Below are 21,047 nucleotides of genomic sequence, written 5' to 3' on the forward strand. Positions count from 1 at the left end.
TCATTCTCTTATCCACCTGGGAAATTCTACTCATCCTTCAAGGCTTGGACTGTGTCATATCCTTCAAAAATCTTCCTAGAACCCACCCACCTGCACACCACCCTGGATTTCTTTTCTATGTTACACACGTGTGTGCTTAGTCACTCAGTCATGTCTGATTCTTTGCGACCCCATGAACTGTAGCCCACCAGGCTCCTCTATCCATTGGGGTTCTTCAGGCAAGAATAGTGAAGTGGGTTGCTATGCCATCCTCCAGGGGATTTTCCCAACCCAGGGATCGAACCCAGGTCGCTCACATTGCAGGCAGATTCTTTACCATCTGAGCCACCAGCAAAGCCCATGAATACTGGATTGAGTAGCCTATCCCTTCACCAGGGGATCTTCCTGACCCGGGAATAGTACTGGGGTCTCCTGCGTTGCCGGTGGATTCTTTACCAGCTGAGCTACCAGGGAAGCCCACATTACATACTTAACATACATATTTTATACTTAACATATACTTCACTGTATACTTGTGCTTCCCTGGTGGATTGGTGGTAAAGAATCCACCTGCCAATGCAGGAGACATGGGTTAGGTCCCTGGTCCAGGAAGATCCCCTGGAGAAGGAAATGGCAATCCACTCCAGTCCTCCTACCTGGAGAATCCCATGGACGGAGGAGCCTGGTGGACTGCAGTCCATGGGGTCGCTAAGAATCGGACACAACTGAGCGACTTCACTTTCACTTTTCACTGTCATGCATTGGAGAAGGAAATGGCAATCCACTCCAGTGTTCTTGCCTGGAGAATCCCAGGGATGGGGGAGCCTAGTGCGCTGCCATCTTTGGGGTTGCACAGAGTCGGACACGATTGAAGTGACTTAGCGGCAGTAGCAGCATACATTATATACAAAACTTTTTCTATAATATTTATCTTTATATCTCTTGATCAATCCTAACATGATAACTGGCATATAATAGATATTAATTAATGCATATTGAGTGAATTAACAAAGGAATATCATTATTATTTACAAGGTAATTGTCCTCAAAGGGACTTCCGTAGATTCATTTCAGTAGGTCAGGCTCTCAAATCGCAAATGCTTCCTCTTTTCCCTCACAACGCTTTGCTTTATTTAAGGTTCAGAGACCTTGTAAGGTGTCCCAGTTACAAAGAAGAAAAGATGGTGTATAATAAGGTTTTCTTTCTCTTAAAAGCCTGGTTTTGCTGCCATGCTCTTGTGCTACTTATATGCTGGCTATGAGCAAGACAAATCAGCCGTATTAAAAGTCTTCCCTTTTGTTCTGCTCTCTTCTCTGCAACTCTGTCTTAACAGGGATGTTGCCCACATCTCTGCTTGTCCATCTACCATGTTCATCAGTTGTTTCTCAGACTCAAGTTGTCATCATGGGGATTCTCTAGGCAAGAATGGTGGAGTGGGTTGCCATGCCCTCCTCCAGGGGGCCTTCCCAACCCAGGGATCGAACTCAGGTCTCCCACATTGCAGGTGGATTTCTTATCATCTGAGCCACCAGGGAAGCCATCATGATAATAATAAGTAGTCACAGAGCTCTGACTCTGCACCAAGTCCTTCTCTGAGAACTCAACATGCATCATCCGTGTAACCACCTGGGTTATGTGGGGTAAGCTTTATCTTCAGATATCTTGAACCCTATCTTCAAATATAGAAAATGGTTTTCAGGTGCTCACTCCAGGTTACACAGCTAATAAGCTGTGGAGGCAGGATTTTAACCTAGAGTTGCTAATTCAGAACCTGCATCTTTAGTCACTCTACCATATTGCAGCATGGGCATGTGATTTTCGGATTTCAGGCCCTAAACATTACCTGCATATTCAGATTCCTTAATAGGCCTGGCTGGTAAGATTTTCACTGATTGCCGGTCTTCTGCCATGCGAAGCTCAGGGTCTTCATAGTCATCATCTGTGTGGCCTTTTGCTGCATCCAGGACTGCTATGGAATTCCTTTCCTAAGGAGGGGACAGTTCAGTAAGTCAAGGGAAGGTACAACAATGACAAAGATTAGAGGCTACAGTGCTGGCCAGGGGAGTAATAGAGATTCCCTTAGCTGCGAGTTAAAAATTTAAGAGTATGGAGTCTAGGGGAGTTAACCTCTCACAGTGGCAGAATTGTAACGATGTCCTTAGAAAGCATCATGGTGGTGTGAGACACTCCCTTTGTCTCTCCCCTTCAATCTACAACAACTACGACATCCGTAACTCAACAAAGAATTGATACTTTTAAACTGTGATGTTGGAGAAGACTCTTGAGAGTCCCTGGGACTGCAAGGAGATCAAACCAGTCAATCCTAAAGGAAATCAATCCTGAATATTCATTGAAGGACTGATGTTGAAGTCAAAACTCCAACACTTTGGCCACATGATGCTAAGAACTGACTCCTTCAAGACCCTGATGCTGGGAAAGAATGAAGGCAGGAGGAGAAGGGGACAACAGAGGATGAGATGGTTGGATGGCATCACCGACTCTATGGACATGAGTTTGAGCAAGCTCCGGGAGTTGGTGATGAACAGGGAAGCCTGGCGTGCTGCAGTCCATGGGGTCGCAAAGCATCGGACATGACTGAGTGACTGAACTGAACTGAACTCAACAAAGGTCCCTCTGCCCAGGACACTGGGACTCCAGAGAGACCCACATGTTTGTTCATCTGAAGAAGGCTAGATTGGAGTATATAGAGTGGGTAGAACCAGGGGAAGAGTAGAAGTAGTGCCCGTAATCCTGAACCCCGGAAAACCTGGTGGCGCCCGCAGAGATGGTGCACAAGACTCTAGGTCGTGGCCACAGTGGTGCCCGTGACCACAGGGGGCTGGGCAGTGACCTCCAGGTGCACCTGTGACTCTGCCTCCTCCTGCCCATGGCTGTATTACCTGGCCCCCCATCCCTTGCTATGGTAGCAGTTCCAATGTGCCTAGCAGCACTGGACATGAAGATGTCAACGGCAGCAGTGACATGGGCATCAGAAAGGCACCCCCAGTGACCCCAGAGGCATACGCAGAAATGACAAGGGCACCAGTGACCACTCTGGTAGAAGCAGTGGAGGGTGGAAAGTGCCAATTCTCAAACAGAGCGGAGGTAAGGAAAAAACAAAACCTTCTGCTTTAGCAGCATGTACTGAAAATCCGAAGAAAGGCCTCTAATGACCAGTGTGTGGACCTGTTAGAGTCGAAGTAAACAAAACTTTACGTAAACAAGAGGGGTGTTTACTACTTCAGATGCTCTCGTAGAGGAACAACTCATCAAGCACCATGGAAACCATGGTGACAGTCTCACATCACGAACATGACAATTATCCAGAAACCAAACTTGAAGTCACAGCAGACTATGATCTAACTGATGGAGAATTCAAAAGAGCTGTCATGAAGAAACTCCGTTTTACAAGAAAACTCAGAAAGTAATTCAGTGAGCTCAGGAGTAAAATCAGTGAGCAGAAGCAATACTTAGCAAAGAGACTAAAACTCTAAAAAAAGAACCAAACAGAAATTCTGAAGCTTGAGAACTCAATAAATGAGATGAAGAATGCATTAGAAAGCATTGGAAACAGAGCAGATCATATGGAAGAGAGAATCAGTCAGCTCGAAGAAAGAAATCTAAAAATGATTCTCAGGTAGAAGAGGAGAAGGAACTAAGATTTTAAAACAATGAAAAAAATTCTATAAGAACTGTCTGATTTCATTAGAAAGAAGCAATATGAGAATAGTGGATATGCCAGAAGGGGAAGAGAGGGAGAAGGGAGCATTTATTTAAAAACATAATAGCTGAGAACTTGCCAAACCTGAGGAAGGAACTGGATATACAAGTTCATGAAACTCATAAAACACTTATTTATCATAATGCAAAAAGATCTTCTGCAAGACGCATTGTATCAAAACTATCAAAGGTCAATGATAAAGATTTTAAAAGCAGTGAGGGAAAAAAGATAGTCACCTACAAAGGTACTCCCATTAGGCTACCAGCAGATATCTAAGCAGAACCTCTCCAGGCCAGGGGAGAGAGGAATGATATATTCAGAATTTGTTGTTTAATCACTAAGTCATGTCTGACTCTTTGAGACCCCATGGACTGTAGCCCACCAGGCTCCTCTGTTCATGGAATTCTCCAGGCAAGAATACTGGAGTGGGTGGGTAGCCATTCCCTTTTGCAGGGGATGTTCCCAACCCAGGGATCAAATCCACATCTCCTGCATTACAGGAGGATTCTTTATCACTGAGCTACCAGGGAATAGTCAAAAATACTGAAAGATAAAAGATGTCAGTCAAGAATGTTCTACCCAGCAAAGTTACCTTTCAGATATAAAGGAGAAATAAAGGCTCTCCCAGACAAGCAAACCTGAGGGAGTTCATCACCACTAGAGCAGCCTTATATGAAATGTTGAAAAGAGCTCTCTGCCTGAAATAAAACTGGTAAAAGTACACCATACTTTGAGTAAGGTGATAAACTAGACCACCAGAAGTGTCTTAATGAGACAACGCATGTAAAATTTTGAGCAAAGTGCCTGATGGTCAGCACTCAATGACTACTAGCTGTAACTATTATTATGACTGCTGCTGTGATAGCAGCTACTATTAAAGAAAGTCTGAGACAAAGGAAGCCTACCAGTCATGCTTTGTTCACCTCCCTTTAAAGCCTCTCTAGCACTTAAGAAGTTTACATGTCCTAGGTGCTTTCTGTACTTCATTTCATTGTATAAGCAGAAAAATCTATGAAGTGATTTTACTTTAGTGTAGGAACCTGGAATTAGATAGGCTTAAATTGAAATTCTAATTCTGCATTATTCTCATTCTTTAATACATATATTTTCTCTATGTATGTATATTCTCTAATATATATAATATATATTGCTCTCATTATTATATATAATATATACTGTGTTATATATTAATAATTTAATATATAATATGTATTATTATCATTATATATTAATAATATATTCTATATATATTAGATAATGATAATAATACAGAATATTTATATATATGTATATATATATACATATATATATGTACACAGGGCTTACTAGTCCTAAGCCTCCAAGTATATGCCTTTTTCTATCATCACTCTGTCAAAGCAGTTTGGTAAAAGTAAAGACTAGTTATATGATGAGTTTGGTTTTCAGGTAAGCAAAAGCACAGTGGGGACTCACCAGGCCCCTAATCTGGAGAACTTTTTCGGCTTCATTTTGGCTCATGGCAACTCTGATCATTCAACTCAAAAGGGTGGAAGGAAATTTAGTAAGTCTGTGTTCTCCACAAGACAGCATAAACCTGTCTAGTGTCTGTCTACTGTTAATATCGGGGATTCTTACTAAAAGCTCAGTATATATAAGCCTTCTACTTTATAAAATATTTTGGGATTGATTGATTGTGTATGCATGTGTACATGCATATATGTGTGTGTGTGTGTGTGTGTGTGTGTGCGTGTGTGTGTGTTCTAGGGTGAGGACTCATAGCTTTAATTTAATTCTTAAAGAAATCTTTCAAAAAGTAAAGAACCAAAGATTTTACAGGTAAATTCTATCTCTTTATTCATATATCTATCATCTATCTATACATCTATCTCTCTCATTTCTATCTATTCCATTTATCATCTATAGATATGTTAAAGCTATTTAAAATATGTACACATAATTTTTAACAATTAACTTATTTATAATATTAGGTAGCTGATGTCACATTATAAGTTTAAAATTTTCTTTTAGTCATTAAAATTCTTTGTAAATATTATTAATGGAAGATGGTTAAAACTCAACATTTAAAAAATGAAGATCATGGCATCCAGTCCCTTCACTTCATGGCAAGTGGATGGGAAAAAGTGGAAACAGTGTCAGATTTCATATTGTTGGGCTCCAAAATCAACATGGATGGTGACTTCAACCAAGAAATGAAAAGACGCTTGCTCCTTGGAAGAAAAGCTATGATAAACCCAGACAGCATATTAAAAAGCAGAGGCATCACTTTGCTGACAAAGGTGTGTATAGTCAAAGCTATGGTTTTTCCATTAGCATGTGTGGACTTGACAGATGAGCCATAAAGAAGACTGAGCACTGAAGAATTGATGCTTTCAAACTGTGGTGCTGGAGAAGACTCTTGAGAGTCCCTTGGACTGCAAGGAGATCCAACCAGTCTACCCTAAAGGAAATCAATCCTGAATATTCATTGGAAGGACTGATGCTGAAGCTAAAGCTCTGATACTTTGGCCACCTGATGTGAAGATCCAGCTCCTTGGAAAAGACCCTGATGCTGGGAAAGATTGAAGGCAGGAGGAGAAGGGGACAACAGAGGATGAGATGGTTGGATGGCATCACCAACTCAATGGACATGAGTCTGAACAAGCTCCAGGAGATGGTGAAGGACAGGGAAGCCTGGTGTGCTGCAGTCCATGGGGTTGCAAAGAGCTGGATACAGCTGAGCGACTGAACAACAGAACAATGTGAATATATCATAATATGTTCAATGATTTTTCTATTATTGACTATATAACATGATCCCAGTGTGTTGCCATTTAAAATATATTATACGGCATAAATGAGTATTTAATTATTAATCCAAATTTTAGGTTAATTCTTTAATTTGTCCCATAGGATTATGGGATTGAAGAAAATGAATATTTTTATATTTGCTAATCTTATAAAATTGCTTCCCAAAGAATTTCTTGTTATTTAAAATTTCACCATAAGTGTTGGGAAGTGCTTTTCTCACCACGCACTTGCCAGCACCATGTGTTGGCATTTTCGCTTTAATTAGTCTTCACAATGACCATCATGAGTTTATTTTTATCTCCATTTTATAGCTGAAGAATTGAAATATGGTTTTTTTTTGTCTTTTTCTGTATTAATGCCTCAATATATTTATTTATTTATCCAGCTTTACCAAGAAATAATTGACATACATCACTGTATATATTTCAGGCATACAGCACAATGATTTGATTTACATGTATTGTAGGAATACTGTGTTCTACCCAAGACTTGAAATGCACTTTTCTCTGCCAGGAAATCATGCCATTTGGAAAAGTTTAATTTTTTACAATTCACCGAGTACTTAGGAAAAAACCACTTACTTTGTAAATATCAAAGACTGACAAAATAGGTAAAGAAAGCAGCTGACTTACACCATCAAGAAGAGGCTCATTAATAGTCTGGTACTGTCCTGCCAACAAAAACAGCAAAATGTTATTGCAAAACATTGGAAAGACTGGGCCCTTGTTTTTCTCCAGAAATCTTGTGCTCATTTCAGTTAATTGTTCTTGACTGTAATTGCTCAAAATGAAGTGCACATTTTCATGCTTCTCGCTGTATCAGCTGCTCTTGCCTAACAGGGGCAATTGGAAAAGCAGGAAAGAAAATCAAATCCCAGCTCAGAAGCCTGGTTCTTTCTACAGCAGGTCAACCTTCCCACTGAAAGAGAAGTAAAGTTAGAAGGAACCCCGCCCCTCAATTAGTTGCACCCAAGTGATGACTCAGCAGCATCTCAGCCAAGGACCTGGGGTGCTGTCCCCTCCCCCTCTGACATACATACTGCATTTGCAGTAATCTATCCACACATTGTTATCTATCCATACATTGTTTTCCTGAACAGACTACATGGTTTGAGCTTCAGTTCAGTTCAGTCGCTCAGTCGTGTCCAACTCTTTGTGACCCCATGGACTGTAGCGCCCCAGGCCTCCCTGCCCATCACCAACTCCCAGAGTTTACCCAAACTCGTGTCCATAGAGTCGGTGATGCCATCCAACCCTCTCATCCTCTGTCATCCCCTTCTAGTTTGAGTTTAGGGATGGTATCTACTTATTTGTCTCTCCCTGGCTTCAGGTGCAGGATCCAATATGGACCACATGAGTTCTTAATAGGCATTTGTTGAATAAATGTTGCTCTGTGGGGGTGCTTCAACACTCAACTGCTTCTTTCGAACTTGATTGATGAAAGATTGCCCGAAGGTTATCTAGTGCAGTCAGGGTAAATGTTTCACATTTTACCCTCAGATTATGCAAAACCACCGAAGAATTGCTCACATGGCCTACAGGTATTTTTGCTTCTTCATAGACTTAATTTTCTTAAATTGCAGTGTAGGTTCATGCTGCTAGTCTGAATTTAGGAACATTGTAAGCAGAAAATGTTCTTATCACTTTCTCTTTATTAGCACATATGTGAGAAGCTTCTAGCAGGTCTCAAGACCGGAAGCTGCATACAGCTTAGCTTTTCGTTTGCTTTGAGTGAAGGAAAAGCAACAGTCCTAGAAAAGAGCGTATTTCCCTTCCTTCTTTGGCTGATGAGACTCTCAGGGCAAAGTTCTGGCCTGTGTGCAAATAGTGTAGAGGACTGTGGTATGACATGTCTTGCTACCTTTTGGGCCGGTTTCATCCTGTTCTTTAACTTTTGTCCACTCACCCCAAATTCTCTTCCCGCGTGTGTGTACTGACTTGTTTCAGTCATGTATGACTGTTTGCGAAGCTACGAACTCTAGCCCGCCAGGCTTCTCTGTCCATGGGATTCTCCAGACAAGAATACTGGACACCTCATGGCAACAAGGAGGGTTGCCATGCCCTCTTCCAGGGGATCTTCCTGACCCAGAGATCGATCTGGCGGCCCTTATGGTTCCTGCATTGGCAGGCGGGTTCTTTACCACTAGGGCCACCTGGGAAGCCCTCTCTTCCCATACCAAAACACAAAATTAATAGTTGTGAATTTGTGTCAGCATGCCCAAGTCTTTTGTAAGGTATAAGGTGTAAATTCATGAAACTTTGGCTCAGTGGAAACGCAGTTCTCTGGAATTTGCCTAGGACTCAAGTATGGGGCAAGTGTCACGTGGCCAAATCTAATCTCCCTGAGACATTGAGCCAGGAGGTGTGGAATCCTGTCTGTACTGTCCACCGTCCATCCTGGTGGTAGGACCAGCAGTGACCAACCCCCTGGGGCGCTAATACCAGCTTCCTGCCCCAGTACAGTTACACCCACTACTGAGATCCCTGGCAGAGGAACCCACAGGTTTTTCAGCCCTTTCGCAATTTGTACTCTCTCATGAGGAGAAGGAAATGGCAACCCACTCCAGGATTCTTGGCTGGAGAATCCCATGGACAGGGGAACCTGGCAGGCTACAGTCTGTGGGGTCGCAAGAGTCAGACACAACTTAGCGACTAAACTGCTACTGCTAAAATTTGCATTGGAGAAGGAAACAGCAACCCACTCCAGTATTCTTGTCTGGAGAATTCCATGGACAGAGGGGCCTGGCGGGTTGCAGTCTGTGGGGTCACAGAGAGTCAGACATGACTGAGTGACTAACACGCACACACATATACACTCTCTCTCATGAATTAAGTGAATAAAGTCACCCGTTACACCAGCCGGTCTGGCAAGAGCAAATGAGCACAGAATTATTGGGGAATTTCTCTGGTCTTTGTGATCCAGCTCAGCAGCACCACTAAATTCAGGTTCAATATCATTTCATATTGGCCTCCTTGAGCATAGTCATTGCACCCACGTCTTCATGGAGAGCTGAGGCGTCTCTTCTTTCAGCAGCATGGCAGTCTGAGTCCCTCTTGGATTCCCCACGTACGGTACATGCCCCTTCTGAGTCTTTGCTTGTGTTGATTCCACCTGGACTCCCTGCGTCCTCCGTTTTGTTTTCCAAAATGCTCAGTGTCCTTTGAGATTCTCCTGGGGCTTCCCTTTCTGACCACTCCGGGTTACTTTCATCTCGCTAAATCATTAGAGCTGTTGTTTTCTGTCTCACTCACCAGGACACTTAAACAGAAAGAGGCAGCATCTGATTGCTTCTTTGTTGCATACACACGCCGTCCTCCTGTAGGGAAGGGAGTGGATTGTCTTTTATCTCTGTGACCCTCAGTACTTCTCTGTGTTATGAGCAATGCGGAGTTTTGGAAATATAATTTTAAAAACACAGTTTTGAATCTGTAAATCAGCTCCCGTCACTCATGGCCCATGAAATAGAGTCCAGACTTCCTGCTGTGGCTCCTGGAGGCCAGCACAGCCCAGCTCCTGCCCTGTCCCTGGTCTCCTCTATTTCCAGTTTCTTTTCCCTCTGAACTCCAGGCACATCAGCCTCTTTTCAAGTCCACGCTGTATGCTAAGCTTCTTTACCTCCGAGACATTGCATGCACTGTCCGCCAGTCCAGAATGTTCTCTTCTCAGCTCTGCCCAGGCCTGGATCCTTCTCACCCATCACTGTTGTTGTGTAGTTGCTGTTTAATTGTGCCCAAGTCTTTGCGACCCCATGGACGGCAGCACACCAGGCTTCCCTATCATTCACCATCTCCTGGAGTTTGCTCAAATTCATGTCTGTTGAGTCAGTGATGCTATCTAATCATCTCATCCTCTTTCACCCCCTTCTCCTGCCCTCAATCTTTCCCAGCATCAGGGTCTTTTCCGATGAGTCAGCTCTTCACATTAGGTGGCCAAAGTATTGGAGCTTCAACTTCAGCATCAGTCCTTCCAGTGAATATTCAAGGTTGATTTCCTTTAGGATTGATGGGTTTGATCTCCTTGCAGTGTGAGGGACACTCAGAGTCTTCTCCAACAGTTCAAAAGCATCATCCATCATACTATATCTTAAATGTCATCTGCCCTGGGGGACCATCCCTGGCTATCAACATCAGGTAAAAATTAGGAGCACCCTCCAGCCGTGGTCCTCACTACCTCAGCATCTGGCACGGCGGTGAGAAAGCTGTGTGCTCTTCAAACCCCGTTTGCTCTGGCATACAGCTCCTTGTGTCCGTTCCACTGGGTGGCCTTGGCTTGGTGCTATGACCACTGGGACATGGTGGGGGTGATAGATTCCACTCCAGGCCATCCCACTTGACCTTCCATCTCTCACTCTTGCCCCAGTGGCTGGTCAGAGACAGAGGACCCCAAGGTCCTGGGGGATAATGGAAGCCACTGGGAAAAAGCAGAGTGAATCCTGAATGAGTGTTTGGAAAAAGTATGAGTGTTAGTAACTCACAAAGAGTGTCCGACTCTTTGTGACCCCATGGACTGTAGCCCGCCAGGCCCCTCAGTCCACGGGATTCTCTAGGCAAGAATACTGGAGTGGGTTGCCATTCCCTTCAGTTTCCATTGGATTGTGATGTGAGCAAGAAATAAACCTTTATTTTATTAAACTACTAAGTGAAAGTGAAGTGGCTCATTCGTGTGACTCTTTGTGATCCCATGGACTATAGCCTACCAGACTCCTCCATCCATGGGATTTCCCAGGCAAGAATACTGGAGTGGGTTGCCATTTCCTTCTCCAGAAGATCTTCCCCACCCAGGGATTGAACCGGGGTCTCCCACATTGTAGGCAGATGCCTTACTGTCTGAGCCACCGGGGAAGCAGAACTACTAAGCTCTGTAGTTTATGCATTATCGATGTTAGTCCTCCCTGATTAATATACCCTGCTCAGCTTCTCCACAGCATGTAGGAACAAAGCTAGCCGACAAATATATTCCACAGTTACAGACGGTGCTTGCCTCCCCTAGGCAGTGGCGAGACCCCAGGGTCCTACTGCTCCTTAATTCTGAGTATGGTAAGTGACAATAAATGAACAGTCGGCTGCGGAAACACCCAGGATGTGGAACCAGTGATGGAACTTCAAGACGAGCTTGATCCTCTCCCTTGCTGAGCGAACTTGACTTTGGCGCTCTTTCTTGCTGGACCCAGATCCTCACCCTAGTGACTTCCAGGTCTTTGAGTCTTCCTGGGACTGACAGATAGGTTGGCTTCTCAGAGAGAGAGAGAGCCGTTTTCTAGAAAGATGAGGAAGCTGCTCAGCAGCTTTCCACGTCACCATCCTGGGAGAGTGATGGTGATGCTGTCAGTGGAGGGTCCCTCATCACCCACTGGCACCTCACGGCCACAGAAATCTGACCTGTGTGTGTTCCTCAAGGAGACATTTTTTTTTTTTTAAACAAAAGACAACATTTCCCTAAAAGTTATTTTTAAGACGGAAGTGAAGATGAATATGTGCCATGTAAACTCAGGGGATTTCCTTACTGGCAGGGGCAATTGCCCCAAACTTTGGTCTTGAATGTGGACCCCTCAGGCCTACAGAGGTGTGGCAAGAGTGTCCAATATACCCCTCAAGTTTTGGTCCCCTGACCAATTGCATCTTGGTTGCTTTATAAAAGAGAAGAAAGCAAGCTTGGATCCCTGAGCAAACCAACTGCTTTATACACAAGCTCCCATGGTGGTGTTTACTCTGGCCTCAGAAGTCTGAGAATTACCGACATAGAAACTCTCGTGCTGTGGAAGGTGGACCATCCCAGGTGGCTCAGAGGTAAAGAACCCGTCTGCCAATGCAGGAGATGCGGGTTTGATCCCTGGGTTGGGAAAATCCCCTGGAGAAGGGAATGGCAACCCACTCCAGTATTCTTGCCTGGAGAATTCCATGCACAGAGAAACCTGCAGGCTACACAGTATACAGGGTTGCAAAGAGTCAGACACAACTGAGCGACTAACACTTCAGAGAGACTCTCAGACTATTTTCACTAATAAACAGGTCCATGAACTTAAGTCCCTGGAGGGGCAAGGTGGCTGCCTGGTCTATGACCACTTTCCAGGGACAGGGTGGCTGTCAGAGCTTCTGGGTGCTGCTGCTGAGAGGTGGTCACAGGAGAAGGGACTCCTGGGCTGGTCCCGGGAAGAGAATATGCTTCTCTGGTGTGAGAAGAGGAGTTGCAGGAGGAAAATGCAGAGTCCTCGAACTTTCTGCTTCTCTAGGAAGTGAAGTCAGTTTACAGGCCCTTCGGATGACTGTATTCCCAAAGCAGACGGGTTCCCCAAGCGAAATGAGCTTCTGCTTTCATTTCAGTCACAAGATTTCAGAGAGAGAGACACAGAGGAGAGAGGCATGGTGAGGGTGAGGGTTGTTGATGTGCAGTCGTCCAGTCGTGTCCAACTCTTGGCCACGCCATGGGCTACAGCTGGCCAGGCCTCCCAGTCCCACACCATCTCCCGAAGTTTGCCCAAGATCATGTCCATTAAGTCAGTGATGCTATCCAGCCATCTCATCCTCTGACACCCTCTTCCCCTCTGCCCTCAATCTTTCCCAGCATCAGGGACTTTTCCAGTGAGTCAGCTGTTCGCATCAGATGGCCCAAGTACTGGAACTCACTCATAAATATCTGGTAAAAGCAAGAGGCTGGTGAATCCCAACTTCCCATCACTAAGTACCCAGAGCCAAGACAGCTGTGGCCCCCACACCTTTTCCCTTGCGTCTCCACATTAGAACCCCTCAAGGGTAGCAGGGTACGTGGCCACCCAGAGTAAGTCCTTATTACATGTCCTTGTCATCAGTTGGCCATGGGTCCAAGTTTTGGTTGATGGAAGAGATGGAAAATCAACTCACAATCTCCGGGAGACTCTCTTGAGGAAGATTTTTGTGTGCTGTTCGTTCCTTCTTTTCCTTCCCTTCCTCCCTCCTGCAGACATCACTGTTTTAGACGATGATAGTGAGCGAGGCAGGAGGGGCAGCGTTTCCGAGAACTTCAAGGAACAGAGCTGCCAAACGGCCTTGAACTGTTTGGCTCTGGACTTGACTTACGTAGAAAATAAACCATTTGTCATGTCTAAGCTCCACGATTTCTTTTTAAAAGTGTCTTGCTGCCTTAAATGTTGTTCTCAGCTGTGGTGTTCTCCATTAACAAACACAGCAGAGCCTCTGATCAAAGGCACGGGCCCATGTTTCCCAGAAGCTGAATGAGAAGTTCTAGGTTCCAATCTTGGCCATGTGACCTCAGGCAAGCTTGTAAGCCTAGTAGGAATAAGAATGTGCGCCTGCATGCTTAGCCGTTCAGTCGTGTTGGACTCATTGTGACCCTCTGGACCGTAGCCCGCCAGGCTCCTCTGTCCATAGCAAGAGTACTGGAGTGGGTAGCCATGCCCTCCTCCAGGGGATCTCCTGACCCAGAAGTCACATCTGAGTCTCTTACTTCTCTTGCATTGGTAAGAGGGTTCTTTGTCACTAGCGCCACCTGGGAAGCCCAGGAATAAGAGTATCTATCACAAATAACTGCTGAGAAGCTTAAATAAATAACTCCCTGGCTCAGTGCCCTCCTAAGGAATTGCTGTGTTTTCTGCTACATGTCTTTTCAAGGTCAACTTCAAGGCCAAATCTTTTTTCACTCAGCCAAGATTTTTAGATCTTCAGATCTATATTTAGAATTTGTTCATTAGTTAGTGCCCATTTCCAGACAAAATATGTGCCTTTCCAGCATTCAACTATCTACAAGCACCTGTCAGTTATTCAGAAGGATTCTTCGAGCAGAGCTCCCTTCTAGCCATGAGGTTGGGAGTCAATGACTGAGAATCTGAGGCTGATACTGTTTGGGGCCCAACTTAACACGTGTGCTGTGATGAAGCTGAGTTCTATGCTATTGGTGTCTCTACAAGTTCCCTAATTTCGCTTGGGCCCTGTTTAGCTAATCATACATCGAGGAGAATACAATGTGTATCCTACAGCTAAATTAGACAAGTTTATAAAAGGCCTGGCACATACTAGGCACCCCACCTGATAGGTTAACTTCTTTCCATTTTCTCTCTTTCTCAGGACTCACTGGTGTCATGAGAGAACCGGTATTTGAATTCTGAGCTCCACATTCACAGCCCAGGTTCTTTCTCCCACATGAGGCTGTCTTTCTCCATTTTTATCCTTTAAAAACTTGAAGGTATTTGGGGATGGAAGGCATCAGCCTGATCTTCCTCTCGGTCTGTGAAGAGGGGGCTAGTTTGCACTCTGCACCCTGGCTGGTCCCAAACTTTAGAACATCTTCTGTTTGGCATCCATCCATGGCTGTAGGGAAAGGCAGGAAGGGACTTCCTAGAGTTACTTTCACTGTCTCTGAGTCAAGGATCATGATGTTGAATAAATCTTGACTATATGACTTATATAGTCAAGAGGAGAAGGAAGAAGGAAGAAAGGAGGGAAGCAGGAAGGGAAAGAAAGAACAGGAATAGACTGTATAGACATAGGTAATTTATGTATGAGGATGAGATGGATAGGTAACACCTCCGACTCAACGGAAATGAAATTGAGCAAACTTCAGGAGATAGTGAAGGACAGGGAAGCCTGGTGTGCTGCCCTCCATGTGGTCTCAAAGAGATGGACACATCTTAGGAACTGAACAACAAGTTTATGTGTGTTATATATCTAATACATATTAATTCTCTATCTGTCCATGTATTAATTATCTATCAATCTATCTACCTGCTCAGTCATCTAGCACTTCTGGCTAGATTTCAGTTTTCAGTGAATAAATTTCAGTTTTATTCACTGAATCATAGTCTCCTGATCTGAAGATTATGAACTGTGAATTTCAAGTCACAAATAAGTCTAAACTTGCAGACACAGCTATATGCGAAACACTTATTGGGAGCTGGGAGAACAAGTTCAAGGTTCTCGCCAGACAGCTCTTGGAAATTCACTTCCCTTTTCTAGTTCTTAGTTTCCTCATCTGTAAAGTATGGTATGAGAATCTCAGACTAGCTGAGTCCTGGGAAACTTTCATTTATATTTCCCTTTTCAGAAACTTGTGGTCAAGGTTTTGCATTGAATTGTGATGGCATTTTGTATTTTTAAGAGTATTTTAGTGTACTGATGTTACATGTGCTTTGATAAGTGCATTACGTAGAATTATTATCAATTACAACAAACAAACAAACAAAAACTCGTGGTCGAAGCTGGTTAGAGTATCTGACATATTAAGAAACTACCTCAGTTGGTTGAATGAAAGGATAGATGGATGAATGAATGAATGATGGATGAATGATGGATGAATGAATGACGGATGAATGAATGGTGATAGTTAAACAGGCAAGCTGCCTCTTGGTGCAGGCTGACTTGATAAGTTTCCATCCACTTGTCTATATTTTTTTCTTCAGCCAGTGATTCTCAAAAGACTATCCTAGCACTACCTGAATTAGAATTATCCTTCTGGCCTCACTATAGCTCTGCCAAAGAACAAACCCTGGCATGGGCTTGTGATAAGCGTTTTTCGCAGCTGAGATTCTGATACACACTGGATTTTGAAGGCAATTGTAAACCCGTGGGCTTATCAGCCTTGGATGATTGGAATCCTAGCTTGTGCTTATGAAAACTGGGTGGAGAGCTTTTTCCTGCAATTCAGTTGTTAACATTTCAATTTGTTCCTGTTCACCAACTTCCCCGGCATTCTGGGGGAGAATGAGCCTCTACTATATTAATACAGATATTGCACTCCCTAGAAATGGCCAGCAGGCGGCAGTGGATGCTCACATATTCCTTACCTACCGTTTCCCTCCCCGCCAAGTCTTAAAATTTGTATTATTTTTTCTTTTAGAAGTGAGGGTAAAAAAACAAAACAAAACAAAACAAAACCTTTAAGATTGATTTTCCTTAGAAAAAAACAAAACAAAACAAGGATTCCTGTGCAAAATGAAATTTGTTGTCTGTTTAATTGAGTCAACCAACAAACATCTTTATCAGAGTTTTTGTGGTGTGTGGTGACTTAAGACAGAAGGACGCATTTTCTAAACGGGCTGTCCTCTCCAATATCAATCTTTATTCAGCAGAAGGAGACAATCTCCTGAGTTTATTTTGTGGAAAAACTTGACACTGTTTTCTATTTATCAACATCACAAAAGATGTTGGTATTGATGGACTGTCCAAGTTTGGATATGTGTCTGTCGTCTCCTAGGCCTAGAGAATTTTTTTTTTTTGGATAGATTGTTTTGAGCATAAAAAATATGCTGCTGTAGGAAAATCATAAGATACAGATGAGCAAAAAAGAGAAGTAAAGTTACAGTAGTGTTCCCATACGAAGATATAGTTGTTTAGTTGCTAAGTTGTGTGACCCCATTGTGGCCCCATGGACTGTAGCCCACCTGGCTCCTCTGTCCATGAGATTTTCCAGGCAAGACCACTGGAGTGGGTTGCCAGTTCCTTCTCCAGGGGATCTTCCTGACCCAGGGATCGAACCCAGGTCTCCTGCATTGCAGGCAGATTCTTTCCCAACTGAGAGATAGCCACTATAAATATTTAATTAGAGCAAAATCACTAACACACACACAAGCATACATATACAGACATGATATAAACTATGTCCATATGATCAAAATGTGTGTGTGTGTTTTCTTGCCTGCCCTTTCCTATAATACCTTGCTATAATATACCCCTCAATGACTATGCTTCAAGATCATTTTTAATGTCTATGTAGTATTCTTTCATACAGACACTTTCAACCATATTTTTACCATATTTTCAATGAGTCACATGATAAAAAATTGCAAGCACCTTTGAAGTACCTGGGAATGTTATAAATATCATGGTGATGAACTGTCTTTTGTATAAATCATCACGTGTGTCTTTGATTATATCAGCTTTATTCTGGTTCAGTAGACACTGGCCAGGGTGTGTCAGCTTGCAGAGGCTGGGGTGGTATGGTTCACTAAATATCTTTGTTAGGGTGTAGAATCAAGTGCTCTGGGCAAGTCTGGGCAGCTTCATCTCTGCCAACTTTTGTGGGGGAGTTGATTTGTTTTCTTTCCCTTGCTTGTGTCTCTAGAATGCTGTTAATGAAATGAAATCCCATTTGTCAGTTTTCCTCTCCCTTAAGGCAGGCGGAGAACAAGTCCCAGGGGAGAGAATACAGGTCACACTTAATATTCGCCAGCCACCGAATCAGATCAGCAACCTCATTTGAGGCCCCATCCCCTTTAGAATTTTCTACAGCCCCTCCACCCCTGCCCTCCAAAGTCTAAGTGGGTGGTAGAAGGTGTTCAGAGGTGGTAAGCATGTGGGGAGAATATACTTGACAACAGAGACTTAGTACAATTGAGGAACAACAGCCTTGAGAGAACTGGAGAAGGAAATGGCAACCCACTCCAGTGTTCTTGCCTGGAGAATCCCATGGGCAGAGGAGCCTGGTGGGCTACAGTCCATGGGGTTGCAAAGAGTCGGGCCCAACTAAACGACTGAGTATACACACGCCTTGAGTCCGTGCAGCCTCCCTTAGGACCTGACTGAGCAGCTTCTGTAAGAAGGATTAGACCCGGGTGCTCGTTTGTTCCTTACGTACATTCATACTTGCAAAGTTGATTTTGCTTTTTCGTCCTTCTCCTCATGGCTGTGCGGGGCACACTGGGTGCTGGTTATACTCTCCAACATATGTTGTATGAACATAACACATTATATATAATATAAAGAATAATTCATTATATATAATATAATACAATGAATCCTGTGAATTCATTTGTGATGACATCACTCCCAAAGCCTCTATTGCTTCTTTGCACACTCCCTCTGGTCAATTTCTCATTTTCTTTCTTTTTTCTTTTTGGCCATGCCTCGTGGTATCTTGGTTCCCTAATCAGAGACCAAACTCAGGTCCTTGGCAGTGGAGGCTTGCAGTCCTCACCACTGGAAAGACAAGGAATTCCTGATTTCTCTATTTTTTTTTTAAGTCTCATTACAGTTATCTTTTCTAGCCACCAGTTTTCTAGGAAATTTTATGGGACCTTCCTTGATATAACAATACTCTAAGATGAATAAGTATATATAATACTTTATTCACACTTTAACAGGGTCCTAACTAAGTGTCTACTAACAGGAACTAAGCCCTTTAAAAGAGATGTAGGAGAAGCACAAAAAGTGGTTTCTGACTCACTCATTCACCCAACACATATTTTAGGGGGAGTCCATCATGTACAGTTTAGTTGGACAAACATTAATGAGTAGCCACAGATACTGGCACGCTGGCAGAGTTCTACCCATTTTGCAGATGAAGAAACTGGGGCCCACTGGGATCTGTGCTTCATCCAAGGCTACGAAGCTAATAAACGGGGAGCCAGGATCTCCACCTCATCTGGCAGCCTCCAAAGCAGTGGACGTCATAGACGTCCAGACTGGGAGCAATCAGAGGGAAAGACTCTAAGTCACTAAAATCACCTTGAACAGGCCAATAGTTTTATTCAAGGAAAAATGGAAAAGGATGGAAGGAGGAATAGACTCCTGCTGACATTCCCACTACTTAGGCGCCTCTGACTTACCTGTGGCACTGTTGTTTCTGGGCCATGACCTAGGACGGAAAAGAGAACCAAAGTAAGTGTCTGCTGCATTCAATTCATTGTCCTCCCCAGAGGAGCAGGCAGTCATCGAAGACAGGTCACAAATCAAGTTATAGAGCACTTCCTTTGTGCTTGTGCTGTTCTAGACCCAAAGAAACATCTCACTGCAGAGAATTTAGAAAATAGAGAACGGCATCTAGAAAAACACAGTCAACACCACAGGTAATATTTCGGCGAGGCTCAGGCATATGTGTGCATGTGCGTATGAGGATATCTGCACGCAGTTGGATACATAGATGCCTAAAAATAATATGAAAGAATATATAGGCTCCTGCAGATATAGAGAACAGATGTGTGAACCCGTGCTGGAGGAAGGGGCGGGAGGGATGAATTGGGAGATTAGGACTGACATATACACACTGCCATGGGTAAGGTATATAGCTAGTGTGACCCTGCTATGAAGCACAGGAAGCTCAAACTCAGAGCTCTGTGATGACCTGGAGGAGAGGGATGAGGGAGGTGGGAGGGAGGACCCTTCATTGTACAGAAGAAAGTAACACGACATTGTAAAGCAATTGTACTCCAATGAAAACTGCATTGTAGATCTTTAACTATTACTCAAAAACATGATATTTATCTGCGGTGTGATTTCTGGAGGGGGAAATTAGGTTCTTGCTCCCTTTTGCAACTGTAAATCATGTGGCATTGTGGATCCCTGATTGCATTTTGAATCCGATCACCGAGTATTTCCTTGGAGAGACTCCATCAAGTGCAGCGGAAATGTCTGACAATGATAATATGGGTCTTCTAAGCCCCTTGTTTCATATCACTCACGTGCCTTCTGGATGGTTTGCATCAATCTTTCAACCTATATTCTTGTTTACAGAGTGAGGGGTGATCATCTCATCACATCTTACCACTGTTAAATCCATGATCATTTAAAACCATTTAAAACAACGTCTCCTACTTGCTACTTGATTCTTTTCATCTGTTTCACTTCCTTGATGACTAGTCAGAATGAATTATTATTTATTTTTTCCAAATAGTTTCAGGCCTTTGCGTGTCTTCAGTGGTGAAGTTATCTGGGAAGACCAATGAGGTCTTTTCCTGGCTGCCACATTCCCCCTTGGACAGTGTGCTTTTGGAAGCTCCTTCTCCCTAGATTTCGGGCAATGATCTGAAAAGCCCTGGGGAAATGAAAGCTCTGAAGGATGAGTCTGCTGTGAGCTTAGCTGTTTGTGCCTTTAATAACCCCTGGTCCTTGCGTGGTAGCTATCCTCCAAGGCTCTCAAAGTGCGTCACAGGAGCAATTAATTGAGCATCGCAACGCACGCCGGGTGTAAATATTTATGAGGTCTCGTTGGTGGTGGCTGGAACACCGGGCACAGAAGAGTTAAGCTGGGAGATCATAGTCACCAGGAGCCCACAGCCCGCGAGTCCCATTTCCAGCTCAGCCTGTTGCCCTCTTCTCACAAGCTTCAACCCCAAACGATTCTGTTGGGTCGCTACCACTGTCCCAAGTTCATGGAGGAAATGTGGGGTCCACAGGGCTCCATGGCTCATCCCGTCCTGCTGAGATCAAAGGAATTGCCGCCAGCCTGTGGGACACCCCCCAGCCCCCAAGACCCCTGCCACCTCCCCTGGCCCTTGCCTTCAGGCGCTGGCCAGTCATGCTTTGGAAGGACTGTGCCCCGCCCTGGGGTGCCGTGTGGTTCGCTCTTGGCTCTCTTTCAAGTTGCCTGAGATCCTGCAGAAATTCACAGTAAATCAGCCGGGAAGGAGCAGGTCATTTATCTGGGGCCTGAGAGCTCTCTCTTGACACTTTCCACACATGGCCTCCTCCCTGACATCTTGGTCTTTGATTAACGCCACGAAAGGCTCCCCAGAGTCGCAACTCCTGACGTGTGATGCGGAAATGATATATTTCTGTGACTGCACAGACGGTTTGATGTGGGCGTGGCGGGCCACGGACAGAAGGCAGCTTATGGGCACAGGCAGGATGCGGTCCT

The 21,047-nt window shown here is 44.0% G+C and overlaps 1 protein-coding gene across 1 annotated transcript in view; it reads right to left on the reverse strand.

The window, feature by feature from the left end:
* CLNK (cytokine dependent hematopoietic cell linker) overlaps positions 1 to 21,047 on the reverse strand; it is a 198,570-nt gene that overhangs the window by 77,293 nt on the left and 100,230 nt on the right. Inside the window, exons 4-6 of the mRNA XM_043448457.1 lie at positions 19,021 to 19,049; positions 7,121 to 7,158; positions 1,824 to 1,965 (exon numbers count right to left, since the gene is read on the reverse strand). Of these exons, the coding sequence (XP_043304392.1) occupies positions 1,824 to 1,965; positions 7,121 to 7,158; positions 19,021 to 19,049 (209 nt within the window). The remainder of the gene's footprint in view (positions 1 to 1,823; positions 1,966 to 7,120; positions 7,159 to 19,020; positions 19,050 to 21,047) is intronic.

Source organism: Cervus canadensis, chromosome 26 (genome assembly GCF_019320065.1).
Source record: "Cervus canadensis isolate Bull #8, Minnesota chromosome 26, ASM1932006v1, whole genome shotgun sequence".
Taxonomy (NCBI): Eukaryota; Metazoa; Chordata; class Mammalia; order Artiodactyla; family Cervidae; genus Cervus; species Cervus canadensis.